General features: G+C 39.9%; 1 protein-coding gene across 1 annotated transcript in view; it reads right to left on the bottom strand.

Moving 5' to 3' along the window:
* Window positions 1–15,927, bottom strand: part of LOC116979197 (cysteine-rich hydrophobic domain-containing protein 2-like) — a 28,374-nt gene that overhangs the window by 11,206 nt on the left and 1,241 nt on the right. Inside the window, exons 2-3 of the mRNA XM_033030758.1 lie at window positions 8,608–8,662; window positions 4,121–4,276 (exon numbers count right to left, since the gene is read on the bottom strand). Of these exons, the coding sequence (XP_032886649.1) occupies window positions 4,121–4,276; window positions 8,608–8,662 (211 nt within the window). The remainder of the gene's footprint in view (window positions 1–4,120; window positions 4,277–8,607; window positions 8,663–15,927) is intronic.

The following is a 15,927-nucleotide window of genomic DNA, read 5'->3' as shown; positions in this document are numbered from 1 at the left end:
AAATGCCACTAATATAAACATGACAAACACAAACACCGCTTTTGCCTACATAATTTCTGCACTCAAAATGTATTACTGTTGAAAGAAAGTTTCAAAAGAGTCAGTAATAGAGTGATGCAGTGTGGAAACAGGTCCTTCAGCCCAACTTGCCCACACCGGCCAACATGCTCCAGCTGCATTAGTTCCACCTGCCCGCTTTTGGTCCGTATCCCATCAAATTCGCCCTATCCATTTAAATGATGGTATAGTCCTCTGCCTTAACTACCTTCTCTGGCAGCTTGTTCCATACACATACCACCATTGTGTGAAAAAGTTACCCCTCAGATTCCCATTAAGTCTTTTCCCCTTCAACTTAAAACTATGTCCTCTGGTCCCCGATTCCCCTACTCTGGGCAAGATACTCTGTGCATCTATTCCTCTCATTTTATACACCTCCATGAGATCATCCCTCATCCTCATGTGCATCAAGGAATAGAGCCCCAGCCTGCTCAACCTCTCCCTATAACTCAGACCCTTTAGTCCTGACAACATGCTCGTAAATCCTGGCAACATCCTCATAAAAAGAGGTGCGAGAGTTGAATAAATACAGCAGTAGGTGTTTCTGGACAAGTATGTCAATCTGAACAACTGCTTCAATCTTTCAGGCAGAAAACTTGCTTAGCTCAGTTACAAATGTAATCTTCTCATTCTCTCATTAGTGAGACACTGCAAAAACAAGATGTAATTGTCTGCAGCAGCTTCCTTTGTTTATTCTGGCAGCAGTGATGTTGAAACAATGCGATCATCCAATGACAGAAAATCTAATTAAGATTCACCAGAGCATCACTGTTCCAACTGCATGTTTTCTGTAGGATAACCTCCACAGCAATCCGTCAGGGTCGAGCCTCACATGGTCTGAAGAAGGGTCTCGACCCAAAACATCACCCATTCCTTCTCTCCAAAGATGTTGCCTGTCCTGCTGAGTTACCTCAGCATTTTGTGTCCATCTTCTGCCTCACATGGGAGAGGTATGCAAATTGATTGAATTACTTTCATGCATGTAGGAACTACAGATGCTGGTTTACATAGAAACATAGAAAATAGGTGCAGGAGGAGACCATTCGGCCCTTCGAGTCAGCACCGCCATTCATTGTGATCATGGCTGATCGTCCCCTATCAATAACCTGTGCCTGCCTTCTCCCCATATCCCTTGACTCCACTAGCCCCTAGAGCTCTATTACACTGAAGATGGACAAAATGCTGGAGAAAAAAAGTCGACGTTTCACTCGAGACTCTTCTTCAGTCTGAGAGTCAAGGGACAGGAATACTAGAGATATGAAAGGGTCCAGAACAAATCACAGCCGGCACCGATGATACAAGAAAGGTGGAGCCCACAATGCGCCATTCTTGACCCTGGAAGAGCTTTAATGAAGGGATACAAACAGTGAAACTAGAAAGACGACTACAATGGGGTAGGGACAGAGAGAGAGGGAATGCAAGGGCTACTTGAAATTAGAGAAATCAAGAATCATACCGCTGGGCTGAAAGCTGCCCAAGCGAAATACAGGGTGCTGTTCCTCCAGTTTGCATATGGCCTGACACTGACAGTGGAAGAGGCCCAGGACAGAAAGGTCAGGAAGGGTGGGTAGACGCAAAATGCTGGAGTAACTTAGTGGGACAGGCAGCATCCTGGGAAAGAAGGAATGGTTGACGTTTTGGGTCGAGACCCTTCTTCAGACCCGAAACATCACTTCTCTCCAGAGATGCTGCCTATCCCGCTGAGTTACACCAGTGTCTATCTTCAGTTTAAACCAACATCTGCAGTTCCTTCCTACACACAAGGTCAATATGGGAATGGTGGCAGTGGATTTTGTCATTGATAGGTACCCTTAGTGTTGATATGCAAAAAAGTAACAATGATAAAAGAAACAGGCCATTGTTAGCTGTGGGTTAGGTGAAAACGAGTTACAATGAGATTCAAGACAACTTTGAAACTAGTACAACAACGTGGGTGGGGGAATTACGGAGAACTGGGGTGGATGCAAGGGTTACTTGAGGTTAGAGAAATCAATTTTCATACCACTGGGTTCTTAGCTGCCCAAGCGAAATTCCTCCAATTTGCATTTGCCCTCATTCTGACAGTGGAGGAGGCCCAGGACAGAAAGGTCAATGTGATCAAGTAGGCCCAGGAGGGCTGAGCAATGGTGTTCTGCGAAACAATCGCCCAGTCTACGTTTGGTCTTGCCGATGTATAAGAGTCCACACCTTGAACAACTGATACGGTAGATGAGGTTGGAGGAGGTGCAAGTGAACCTCTGCCTAACCTGAAAGGACTGTCAGCGCCCTGGACAGGGTCGAGGGAGGAGGTACAGGGACAGGTGTTGCATCTCCTGTGGTTGCAGGGGAAGGTACCTGGGGAGAGGGTGGTTTGGGTGGGAAGGGATGAGTTAACTAAGGGATTGCAGAGAGAATGGTCTCTGTAGAATGGGGTGGAAATGGGAAGATGTGACTGACTAGTGGTGAGATCCCATTAGAGATTAGCGAAAATGTCGAAGGATTATGTGTTGTGACAGCTGATGGAGTGAAAGGCATGGACTACGGGCTGTCCCTGTTGTGACTAGGGGGAAGGGGAGCAAGAGCGGAGCTGCGAGGTACCAAGGAGACACGTGTGAGGGCCTCGTCTATGATGGGGAACCCCCGTTCCCTAAAGAATGAGGACAACTTGGATGTCCTGCTATGAAACACATCATCTTGGGCATATACGGTGAAGATGGAAGAATGGGGAGAATGGGTGATAAAGTTCCATCACAGGAGATAGACTATCGACTGACGTTTATTATAAACCTACCAATTCCCACAATTATCTAGACTATACTTCTTCCCACCCTGCTTCATGCAGTCTCTCCAACAAAGTATAGGGAGATGTGGATCAAACATAAACAGGTGGGGCAAGCATGGTAGGGGCATCTTGGTCAGCATGGACAGCATGGTTGAGCCGAAGGGCCTGCTTTAGTGCTGAATGACTCTGTGGCCACAACTGCAAAAGTTGGGTATCCTGGGACCTAATCAGTCTTTCCAGGCGAGGCAGAGGTTCACCTGCACCTCCTCCAACCTCATCTATTGCATCCGCTGTTCCAGGTGACAACTTCTCTACATCGGCGAGACCAAGCACAGGCGATCGCTTCGCCCAACACCTCTGCTCAGTTCGCAATAACCAACCTGATCTCCCGGTGGTTCAGCAATTCAACTCATTCTCCCATTCCGAATCCGCCCTTTCTGTCCTGGGCCTCCTCCATTGCCAGAGTGAGGCTCAGCACAAATTGGAGGAGCAGCACCTCATATTTCACATGGGTAGTTTACACTCCAGCGGTGTGGACATTGACTTCTCAAATTTCAGATAGTCCCTTGCTTTCTCCGTCCTTCCCCTCCCCTTCCCAGCTCTTCCACAAGCCTACTGTCTCCGCCTCTTCCTTTCTTTTTCCCGCCCACCCCTCCCCCCGACATCAGTCTGAAGAAGGGTCTCGGCCATAAACGTCGCCTATTCCTTCTCTCCATAGATGCTGCCTCACCCGCTGAGTTTCTCCAGCATTTTCGTCTACCTACAAAAATGATTGGCTCGTTTCTCAGCCCGAGACATAATTTTCTTCTAAATATAGAACCAACATTCTGGACAACATTCTAGACTAACAGTAGTGGTCCACACAAATTAAGTAAGCAGCCACGTGTCAAAAAACATATGATAGTCATTTGGTAAACATAGCATAAAACAGTTCCGTCTGCAGGTGTAAAGACAGGTAATTGAGTGAGTATTCTTTACGACAGACGATGACAGCAAGGTCAACATTTGTAACAAGATGGACATGAAAAGAAGAAGATCCAGCACTGAAATTAAGTATGGATAGAAGTGAACTCAATGACAATACCTTGTGACCAAGTTGTGTGTTAATACTAACAAAATATTACATATGAACACTGGCTACTCGGGGCGGATTGTAACCAGTGCTCATTGTGCTAGAACAAGAACAAAAAAAAGTACTTTGTCTCCTTCAAGGAAGTAATGTCCCCTCAATAGCTCTAAGTCAGTGACCAATTCGTAACATTGAGCTATTTGTGTGTATGGTCCAAATTAAAAGGTACTTACTCTTTTGTTAAGACAGATGACAGGCCACAGACTGCAGCCCAAGGTGCAACAGCAACATAAACAACCACACAGCAGCCATTTCACATTGATGGGGAGATTTTTCTTTAAACATCCATTCACTCGGCCAATGCTTGTTTTATACTCTTCTGGAGCCACCTATAAAGGGATGAATTGTAATGAATTTATTTGTAGAAAAATGGGCAAGTTTCAAATTGTTAGTAATCAAACAAGCAGCATTCGACAGAGGACACTGATCTCCATATGCAGTTTAAAATCAAGTTGTTCGTGTGTACAAGTGTGCTTGTAAGGACCAGTTGATTATTATTTAAAAAAAACTAACATCTATAATGCACTTGGAGCCTGCTCTGTTCCTGTTGCAAATATTGTTACAATTTAATTGGAGCGTTCAGTGAATTCAATATAAATGTATCGAGCAGACCATCATCATTTTTACAATTTAAAAAAATCATTTATTACTCATTTTTTCTTTCTTGCTTCAAAATGCAGGAGAGAAGTAATACAACTTGAATTTGATTGATTTGTTCCCTCTATTTCCATAACCTCTCATGTGTTGCTAGATAATTTTCCATGTAAGATTTGAAGTAGAACAGTTTTTTTATCTGTCAGAATTAAAAATCACAGTGTGTTGGGCCATTTAGCCCATCATGTTTATACCAGATCCTTTCCTTATCAGCAATTTAAAAAAAAGTTTAGTTTAGTTAATTATTGTCATGCGTACCGAAGTACAATGGAAAGCTTTTGGTTGGAAGGAAACTCACCTCAAAGATCTGAAACATTATTTAGGATCAAATCAGTTCCCAAGATGTAATAATCACTCAGCATTTACAGATGGTTTAATTATTATGGAAACATGTTTAGTGAGACAATGAGGTTGCATATTAATTTCCCCCTAGATATTTTATAACGCCATGTGCATCTTCAAAGAAATAATCAAATCCAGTAAAGGATACAAGATTATCATGTGGTTTACAAAATATGTTACAATGTTACTGTCCCTTATAAAGTTAATACCAAAGCAAGTGATCCTCTAAAGAAGGATGAAAGAGATGAGCAACAACTATTTATATGGCAAACCAAGTGTTACAGTGGTCTTTAAGAGGAGCTGGTTAGGAGATAAACGGGTGCTGGGGAGAAACGAGTGCACATTAATTTCCATTAAAATGATCAAGGTATAACAGCTTTGTTTCCCACTTTTCAGATATACTCTAGCTTTTTGAATAAAACCTAAATCCACATTGAACCGTTTAACAAAAGCATTAAAATTGGTCTTGCTAACAGTGTTCCGTCATTTGGGTTTTGAGTGCAATGGGCCTATAGAGTTTTGAAAGTTTTAACATCAATCTAATAGCTGGGGAAAACATGTTACAATTTACTGAATAGAGTGAAAAATGAAATATGTTACTTTTATATGACTTGTACAAGACATCCTAACAGATGAGTTCATTTGTGACACATTTGTAAATATAATCAAATGTCAAAAAACATCCTAGTTATTACCAGATAGCAACACATTTATTACAAGCCTTAAGCTGTGTATTCTGGCCGCAAGAAAAATGTGAATGACTATTCAGCTACTGGTCAGGAAGGCGTGCTTCCCACACCGCAAATGAGCCTTACTTCCTCCCAGCTTTATATTGGACCTGCCAATAAAACATGGTTGTAACATTTTACGACAGGATGCAAAAACACTTCACAAATAGTGAAAAGCCTGGCAGAGCCCAGCAGGCTAACCATACCTCATCAATCATAATAAGCCCTGTAATCTATCAAGTGGCAGGTACAGGGACAATGCAACTGGCTTGTTTATTGCTTGCACTTCTCTGCAATGCACAACCAGCCCGCCACAGGCTCGCTCTTTGTTGCAGATTTAGAGTAGGAAGGTTCTTTTCTTCATATCACTATTAAGGTCTAGTCATCAAGTGTATTCTCAGAGTTGTATATTACAACATTGTGGCATTACTCTATGCTTCTCTTAGAGAAAGTACAGGTCTAGAACAGAATTATAGTATTAAGTTGGCTAGATTCTATTAAGATCAAGTCCTAGAAAAGGGTCAACTTTTGTCAATAACATTTGTTGTGCTCACCTAAAATTAATACAGTGAACCACAGGATTTGTTTTACAAAAGATAATTTATTGCATACAAATTTCTTTACATAAATACCCCTTTTCCGTGGCAGCTGATAAAAGGTCATAACCTGCAAATCTATTGTATGTTAATTAAAGAATTTGGTGTCATTGGCATTAGTTTCAATACTTCAGTACTAATCAACATTTCTAACCCAAATCAACCTATTCCAACCTCAACAAATTAAACTATTTCTCTCACATTGACAATTTAAAAAAAAAATTGATATTGAAACTTTATGATAGCAAAAGTTTTATTCTTTTAAACATGATAAAGTGCATTTGAAGTAATTTTGGTTGAATTTCCTTAAAATATCAAAATTGGGAAGGGTATTACAATACCCTTCTTACCAAATCTAACCAGGTATCCATCATCGTTTCCTATCTTCTCTCTCCACAAACAATACCCTTCTCTACTCCCCAACATGTCCTCCTCACTCTGTCCCTCATGAAGTCTTTTAGCAAATGCAAGTAAACATTCATGATTGGTTTCCATATAATCTGTCACAAACAAATTTACGGAACTGTGCAGTCAGTTTTCTTATAATTACGCATAAAAGCCCACAATATCAATTATTTTTGCTGATCTTCTGGACTGCTTGTCCTCTCTCTCCGCCCCCCTCTAACTTTACTTGATCTTCAGAGATGAGACATGATCTCAATCCAATGATTCTTGCTGGAAATATTCAAAAGCAGATAACTCTGCTATGAACCTTAGGGAGATTTAAAGTTGGTACTGAGACAGTTTGCAGAATTGTATTGTAGCCAGGATTCAATGTGTTAGGAAAAGAAGACGGGATGAGGATAGTATTTTGCGGGGAAAAAAGACAGGAACTCTCTGCCAAATTTAACTTTGTAATTATCAAATTAACATTTGAGTTATATTTAATCATTAAATGTCATTAGAATAGATGGAATAAAAATTCTGTAGCTTTTGGAGATCATGAAAGGAAATAAGAGGGATACTTTTAATGTTTTGATTTAGATTCATTAAAAGCAATATAGTTCTTCAAAACTATGAGCAGCAACAACTACAGAAGGCTCAAGCAAATTTGACCTTTATTTTTATGGCCATTTTAATTATCTATGGAAGAATGCTGCAATGATCCCTAGTTAATCCTTAAATCAAACTGATATGGCAAACTGGTAAATATGCTATACTAAAGATGGCACCTCAGTCAGTGTAGCAGTGCCTCAAGCACTGCCATGTAGCTTTAGTCTAAGATCTGTGTACTCATTTATCTGAATTTGAACCATAACCTCGTGAATCAGAAGAAAGAACTTCACCGAAGGAACCAGAATGACGACATACTTTGACATTTTCATTTTTGTGGATGTTAAGAGTATGAATCATCGATTCTGGACCTGCATCACACCCATAATGAATATTTTTAAAAAGGAAGCTGCAGAATAAAAGCAAGTAATTTTTTTTTTGCAAAATCAAATTAGTTGCAGATAATATCTTCCAAAATTCACCAAACTATGAATTTTTCCTTAAATATTAAATTCAGGAATCTTACTCAATGAACATTCAAATTACAATTTTTATTTAAGCCGTTTAGTTTAGTTTATTGTCACATGCACCGAGGTAAGGTGAAAAGCTTTCATTACCATTTTGGGACTTAGTTATATTAGATAGCCTTTTATTGTCATCCAGACCGAAGTCTGAACGAAATTGAACATTTTGGGACTTAGTTATAAAGGTTGGACTAGTGATAATAAAGGAAAGCTCATGTTAAATAGTTTTTAGTGAAATGTAATTATAAAGTTACTTACAAACTATGCATTACTGGTTTGATACTTAATTCTTACCAGCAAGGAGGGAAGCAAAGAAATTAAAATGCATCTTACTGTCTGCATAAATAGATGGTTTGTCAGTGCATTGTCATAAATTACTGACTCAGCGACACCCGATTTAAAAACAAGTACAATATTCAAATCATTAAAATTAGTCTCAGTTGCAGTAAATTGCACAAAAAGCACATTGGGATGGTTCTTCATGATTTTCGGCTGCAAAAAAAAGATTATGGCCAAGATTTACAATCCCATCTGAAGTAGCTCATTCAGCATGGATCAGAGGCTAAATCTTGAATCTACGATATGATAGAACTTTATTTATCCCAGGAGGGAAATTGATACCTGAATGATCCCGTTATTGCAACCAAGAGGTCGCTAGAAACATCCCCTTGTGTACTTGATTTTAAAAATGCTTGCTTAAATAGTATGGATCAAATTTGTTTTAAGATTTAATCATGAGATAAATGCAAAAAGGTTTTTTGAACAAGTCTTGGGTGGCAATACATGAAAGGAGGAAAATCACCAGTGTACATTTACAACTCACCTTTCCTGTAAGCACTGAAGGAAATTCTGGATCAAATTTGTTGCTGAGGCCAAACCTGAAGGGGAAAAAAAACACAAATAAAAATCTTTACCCAAGGAGGAGACTGACTTTTTAGCAAAAGGCTATTTTGCAAGTACTATATTCTGAAAAATATAGGGGGAGGCAGGTGTACTCCTTTCTAAAAATAAAATCTTTATTACAATTGATACTAAGGTGTTAATTTCAATTCACAGAATAACTTCACATGATGTCTCTTTAAATCTCCAATAAAATTGTTGGTAATTACTTAAATCAATGGAGTAAAGTTCAGCAAGGATGGATTAATGAGATGGAAAATAAACTAAAAGTGACTAATTGGAAACCAGATAATATAGAATTGGTATCAAAGTTTGAAGTCTTGTTTTCCTTTGGAGTTGACATCTTTTGGACTAAGCTAAATGCAAATGCCACTAAAGTCACCCCTGCTTTTTTTTTTTTTAAGTTGATACGATATCCTATAACTGCATGAAATGCTTTCCAAAACTCAACAATTTAAATTTAGAATATTTTTGCACAAATGTTCAAATGCACCACCTCCATTCATCCTTAAGTATGCCAGCTAAAATATCAGAGCAAAAATGACATAATAAAAAAACATAATTTTCAACCCAGCATTTCAATTTGGAACATTTTCCAAAATGAACAGCAACCACTCCCTAAAATGAAAATTCCAGATTTTCTATCTATTGAATGAATATATGCAGATATATCATTGATTAATAGGGAAAAGAATGTCATGCCTATACATACAAAAACAAAGTATGTGAATTGGTTTGATATAGCAGAAAGACTGCATGTTATGTACAAAATTCAAGGAGACAAGGAAATGAATCCTGTTTTAAAATTCATTTTAATCTCAGGATGGTGTGAAGAGAAATACAATATGAGTAAAGGTCTAAGTTCTGTGAACAGCAATTAAGCGTATCCAATTACAGAAAATATTGAATGGTTTAAGTACAAGCAGGCAATCCAAATTAGTCCAATCCAGGTTAGATTAGAAATACAGTATGGGGAAAAATATAGACCATTTTGGAAACATAATTAAGGAAAGCCTTTTCACTGGAAATACCACCAATCTTGACAGTTATTAGAATTCAGCATTTTTTAGCCTCAGAAATGTTGCAGTGCATTAGCTTCTTATTTGATGAAATGGATTTAGAAATTTCAGAGTAATGAGGATTAAAAATTGCACATTTCAATGAATAATTAATGGTTAAACTGCTGGACAAAACGTAACCAGGTGACTCTCTCCTAATTGATATCACCTCAGACATGGCATTTTTCACATGGTACAGGTGTCAGAGATTGTGGGGAGAAGGCAGAAGAATGGGGTTAGGAGGGAGAGAAAGATCAGCCATGATTGAATGGCAGAGGAGACTAGACTAGCAATTCCAAAGACAATCAGTCAGATGAAAGCCATCAACTTCATTCCCACCACAAGCACTGATCTCTAACCACAGTTCGAGTTTGAACCAGATTGTATGCAACCTCAGCACATTAATCCACAGAAAAAAAGTGCAATTTGTAGAATCCATTCCACTTTGTTATAAGCAGAGGATAAAGAAAATGTTTCTGGGAAGCAGGAAGATCAACTAAACTGCACACACCAATAACTGTGTCTACCTTCAATGTAAACCAGCATCTGCTTGGTCTCGACCCAAAACGTCGTCCATTCCTTCTCTCCAGAGATGCTGTCTGTCCCGCTGAGTTACTCCAGCATTTTGTGTCTATCTTCAATATCATACATCTCCCTTAATACACTTGAATAAATGCCGTTCATATACAGAAATTTAAACCTGTCAGCAATTTACATTAAAATTAATTCATTCAATCTGGATTATTTGCTATGAGAAAGTGGCACTAGGTTTTTTCCTAGTAAATGAGTGGTGAAATTAACAAAAGATTTGTTAAAGATTTAACACATTCTTTATCATGTTCAACCTTCATTTATTTTGCTGCTCTCTGGTAGTTTTCACTTCTGTTCTCCCACTGCCAATTTTTCCTCTCCAACATATTTGTGTCTTATATTAATCTGTATAAGGCTGCTTTAATTCTCCATGCTGGTATTTATTGCTTAATTATCTAGTTTTCTTAAAGACATTATTGTAAATATAACATTTCCAGCATATGCAGTCTATTTGTCTAACTATATCCACATTACTCTTTCCAAGAGTCTAACACTAAACCTACTCCACTAAACCTACACAAAATGCTGGAGTAACATTGCTGCTGTCTCCTGAATCACAGTCTGATAGTTCAAGTACTTTATTTACCTTCCCCTTGCTGTCCTTTCAACTACTGTCTGGGGAAAAGCATTCACTGCTCCAACAACTCTTCACAGAACAAAACAGGAACGCAATCTCTTCCCACATTCTCAGCAAACATTCCACTGTCAATGAAACTAAGAGGAAATCATTTTCCTCCATCCATACAAACACTTTTATAAATCTCAGTATTCTCAAATCATGTGGAAATAATTCCAGTATCTTAAAATCATTGATGTAAATACAAGTTCATCCCCAATGGACACAAATGCTCACAAGGAGGGGAAATGTTGACATAACATGGTTAGGCCGAGTACAAAATTCAATTTTTGTGATGCAACTTCTTAAGACATATTACGAAGCACAGATAAAACATTGTCCTGAAGATAGATACAAAATGGTGGAGTAGCTCAGCGTATCAGGCAGCATCTGGAGAAAAGGAACAAGTGACATTTTGAGTTGAGACCCTTCATCAGACCGACTTCATAAAACATTCTTCTGATATTGATGCAGATTTATTTATTCATGATGAAAGCAAGGGATGATAACAGCAGGTACACAAAAATGCTGGAGAAGCTCAGCGGGTGCAGCAGCATCTATGGAGCGAAGGAAATAGGCAACGTTTTGGGCCGAAAACCTTCTTCAGACTGATAGGGGGTGGCGGGGAGAAGGAAGGAAAAAGGAGGAGGAGGAGCCCGAGGGCTGAGGGATGGGAGGAGACAGCCCAAGGGCTGAGGAAAGGGAGGAGACAGCAAGGGCTAACAAAATTGGGAGAATCAAGGGATGATAACAGCAACTTGGTCTGCGGAACTACAAAATCATTCATCTTATGTAGATGAGAGCTCACTTCTCACTCCTGCATCTAGTTCACATCTCCCCCACCACCACCACCCTTGAAGACTACATTCAATTTTCTTCTGGAAATTAATATTGAATCTGTTTCTATTTACCTTCCTGGCAATATTTTCTAAATCAGAACAGCTCACTGCATAACCAAATCTCATGGGTGCCATAATTTCCATTTCCCATGTGTCAATTACCATGATCAAGTCATAACATGCCTGCCGACGTTTCCCCAACATACTGAATCACAAATCACTCGTGCATTATTCTGAATAACTTGGAACTCAAAACTCTATTTATTTTATTGATCAACTAATGGCACAACCTGAAGTATTTTCATAAATATTTTGTTTTCCAAAGAAAGCAAAGTCTTGGATTGAAGTCAGACAATACCTTACACATCACATTACCCTCGCCTTTATACATCGCCTATATCCTACTGTACCATGCATCTGTTACTTACTTAGACTAATTCAATAGCACCTTCCAAACTTGAAACTTTTACCACTGTGAAGGAAGAGGCAATGGATCGATGTAAACACCATCAGAGGATCCTCCAGGTTGCACTCAACTCCAACTTGGAAATATATTACCGTCATTTCATTGTTTGTGGTCAGCATTGATACTGGTATGTTATTGTTGCGTGTATCAAGATAGTTAAACTAGTTGTTTTATGTGTTATCCAGGCAAATCATGCCATACATGAGTATATCTGATAATTCAAAACAGAAATATGCAGAATATAGTGTTATAACTACAGAGAAGGTGCAAAGAAAGCTAGCGCAAAGGCCACAACGAGGTAGATTGAAAGACTGGGAATTCATCCACAGTGTACGAGAGTCCATTCAAGAATCTGATGTCCATTCAAGAAGCTAGTCTTGAATGGGGTGGTTTTTGTATCTTGTGCCCAATAGAAGAGGATAGAAGAACAAATGGCACGGGTGCGAGTGGTCCTTGATTATGTTGGCTGCTTTCTCAAGGCAACTCGGTACAAATGGAGATGATTGGAAGGGGGGGGGGGGGGGGGGGGGGAGATGGGAAGGAAGCTGGTTTGTGTGAAGGACTAGCCCATGTTCACTCTTTACAAATTACAGTCTTGAGCAGAGCTATTGCCTTTCCAGGCTGTGATGCATCCACAACGGATGCTTTCTCTGGTGCATCTGTCAAAATAGCTAAGGGTCATCATTAGAGACATGCTGTATTGTGTTGTGTCTAACTACCTTCTAAGATAGTTAGACACAACATGCTGGAGTAATTCAGCAGGACAGACAGGAAAGAAGGAATAGGTGATATTTCGATTCGAGACACTTCTAAGGAAGTAAAGCTCTTCGAGTTCTTCCTTGGTCATGACGTCAATGCCTTTTGATCAGGGCAAATTGTTGCTGATATTTACACCCAAGAACTTGAAACTCTTGACCATCTCCACTTCAGCACCACTGACACAGATTGTGGTGTGTACCCCATCCCGCTTTCTAGAACTTCCTACTGAGTTGCACAATGAACATTCCCTTACCAGAAGTAGTGTAGCGTTTCAAAAAAGGTGTACACCATCACCTTTACAAGGGCAACTGGAAATAAATGAGAAATGCTGGCTTTGTTAATGATACCCAGATTCCTAAATTTTATTTTTTAAATTCTCATTTATCCTGTTCAAACAAGACTGCATAATCACCCCGCTTTTCCCAAACAAAAATTCACAACCCAGCATGTTGTGATTAATTCTCGAGATGTTCAAGGTCACGAGGTAGCAATTAGTTGAAACCCCTTGCTGAATTTTTTTTTGTTTTCTCTGTACAACGTGCCAGAGTCTAATGCAGAACCTCCACCTATAATCCGACATCAGTCAGTAGCTAAAACAAAGAATCAAATTTGAAGAACTGTTGATCTGCGTGGCCCAAACTACATCAGCCAGTGTTTTCCATAACTCAGTGCTGCATCACATTGTACACATTGTAGCTTATTAACTACAAAGACAGCTGTTCAATTGCACATAGAGAGTTTGGGACATCAACACACAACCTAAAGCCCCATATTTTCACCGATGAATTCCCCAGTGGTTGGAGAAAGTTCTGATGATCAGAAGGATGCTTTATCAAACAAAACAGGTTATATTCCCTCAAATCTGCCTTCAATGACATATTCCCCCAACTTGTATATACCAAAGAGGAGAATAGACAGATACTATCTATTTTCACATGTACCATGAAGGTACAGTGAAATTCTTTGTTTTTGCATACACAGTATGCAAAAGTACCTAAAAATATTGACTCCCATTGCTATCTGGACTACACTTCTTCTCACCCTGCTTCCTACAAGGACTCCATCCCACCACTGCCCACATCTTCTCATCTCCTCCCGTCTTCTTTCCGTAGAGACCGCTCCCTCCGTAACTCCCTGGTCCATTCGTCCCTTCCCACCAAAAACCACCCCCTCTCCTGGCACTTTGCCTTGCAACCGCAGAAAATGCTACACTTGTCGCTTCACCTCCACTCTTGACTGCATTCAAGGGCCCAAGCAGTCTTTCCAGGTGCGGCAGAGGTTCACCTGCACCTCCTCCAATCTCATCTATTGCATCCGCTGCTCTTGGTGCCAGCTGCTCTACATCGGTGAGACCAAGCGCAGGCTTGGCGATGGCTTCACCCAACACCTCCGCTCGGTTCGCAATAACCAACCTGATCTCCCGGTGGCTCAGCACCAACTCCCCATACCATTCCAAATCCGACCTTTCTGTCCTGGGCCTCCTCCATGGTCAGAGTGAGGCCCACCGTAAATTGGAGGAGCAGCACCTCATATTTCGCTTGGGCAGTTTACACCCAGCGGTATGAACATTGACCTCCAATTTTAGGTGGGCTTTCTCCTCCACTTCCCAGCTCTCCCTCAGCCCACTGTCTCCGCCTCTTCCTTTCTTCTTCCCGCCCCCCGACCCGCACATCAGTCTGAAGAAGGGTCTCGACCCGAAACGTTGCCCATTTCCTTCGCTCCATAGATGCTGCCTCACCCGCTGAGTTTCTCCAGCATTTTTGTCTACCTTCGATTTTCCAGCATCTGCAGTTCCTTCTTAAAAATATTGTCTGTCCCTTCTTTGTCTCTCCCCATCCCCCTCCACACACTACTTCCAAGACCAAGTCTTTTGTTCTTAGCAGCCCTCCCACTGTACTCGCTGGTCCCCCACAATGGGCGACACTGCCCATCCAATACAGACCATAATATTACTTAAACACACGAAACAAAGTTTAACTGATGAATCATTCACCAATATTACGTGACCAGTGTATTTTGTTTCCTTTATAAAATATGGCATTTGGAGCTTAAATGTTTCCATGAGACATTAAATGAAGACCCCCCCCCTTCCCAACACATAGTTTCCATTTCTGGACACAGAAGATAATGTGGCATAATTTTGGAGAAATGTGGGCAGGTTACTCCAGTGTCCTAGCTAATACTTCTCCCTCCTCAACATTAAATAAAGCAGATAACCAGGTTATTATATCACCTTTTTTTGGATGAGCTTGTCACATTCAAGATAGACACAAAATGCTGCAGTAACTCAGCCGGGAAAGGCAGCATCTGTGGAGAGAAGGAATGGTGACGTTTTGGGTCAAGACCCTTCTTCAGGCCCATATTCAAATTGGCTGCTGTGGTTCCTATACAATAACTATGGCTACACCCAAAATACTTAATTGACTGTAAAATGTTTTGCGAAATATAAGGTAATGGAAAAGTAATGTGTAAACATATATTTCTTCCTATGACAATTCCACAATCCAAGCCCATGATCTTCTATTCATTAAAATGTTAGTGGTCAGGATGTCTCGTGTTTGGCATCAAAAGTGGCAAATTACATTTAATTATTTTATATACACCCCTTTAAAAAAATAAAATGCTGAAACAGTGAGGTACATTGTCCTGCAGAATCTCTTTCCTGCATTAATGCAGAACTAATATTTGTTCTATTGAAGATGATATTTTAAACGTGCATTATTTGAATTAGTAAGTGCAATGGATAATTTGAACGTCAAGAGACAGAAACATTAAAAAAAGTTACAGCAGTTACAACTGGATTATTTAAAACCTATGTACCAAAGATAACTACTTGTTAAAACCCCCAAACCCTCCAATAGTTTAAACCCCTGTAGGTATAACCTGTATAGTTACACTTCAAACAACAAAAGGG

Source organism: Amblyraja radiata, chromosome 12, assembly GCF_010909765.2.
Source record: "Amblyraja radiata isolate CabotCenter1 chromosome 12, sAmbRad1.1.pri, whole genome shotgun sequence".
NCBI classification, from domain to species: domain Eukaryota; kingdom Metazoa; phylum Chordata; class Chondrichthyes; order Rajiformes; family Rajidae; genus Amblyraja; species Amblyraja radiata.
This window is presented reverse-complemented; position numbering and strand designations above follow the sequence as displayed.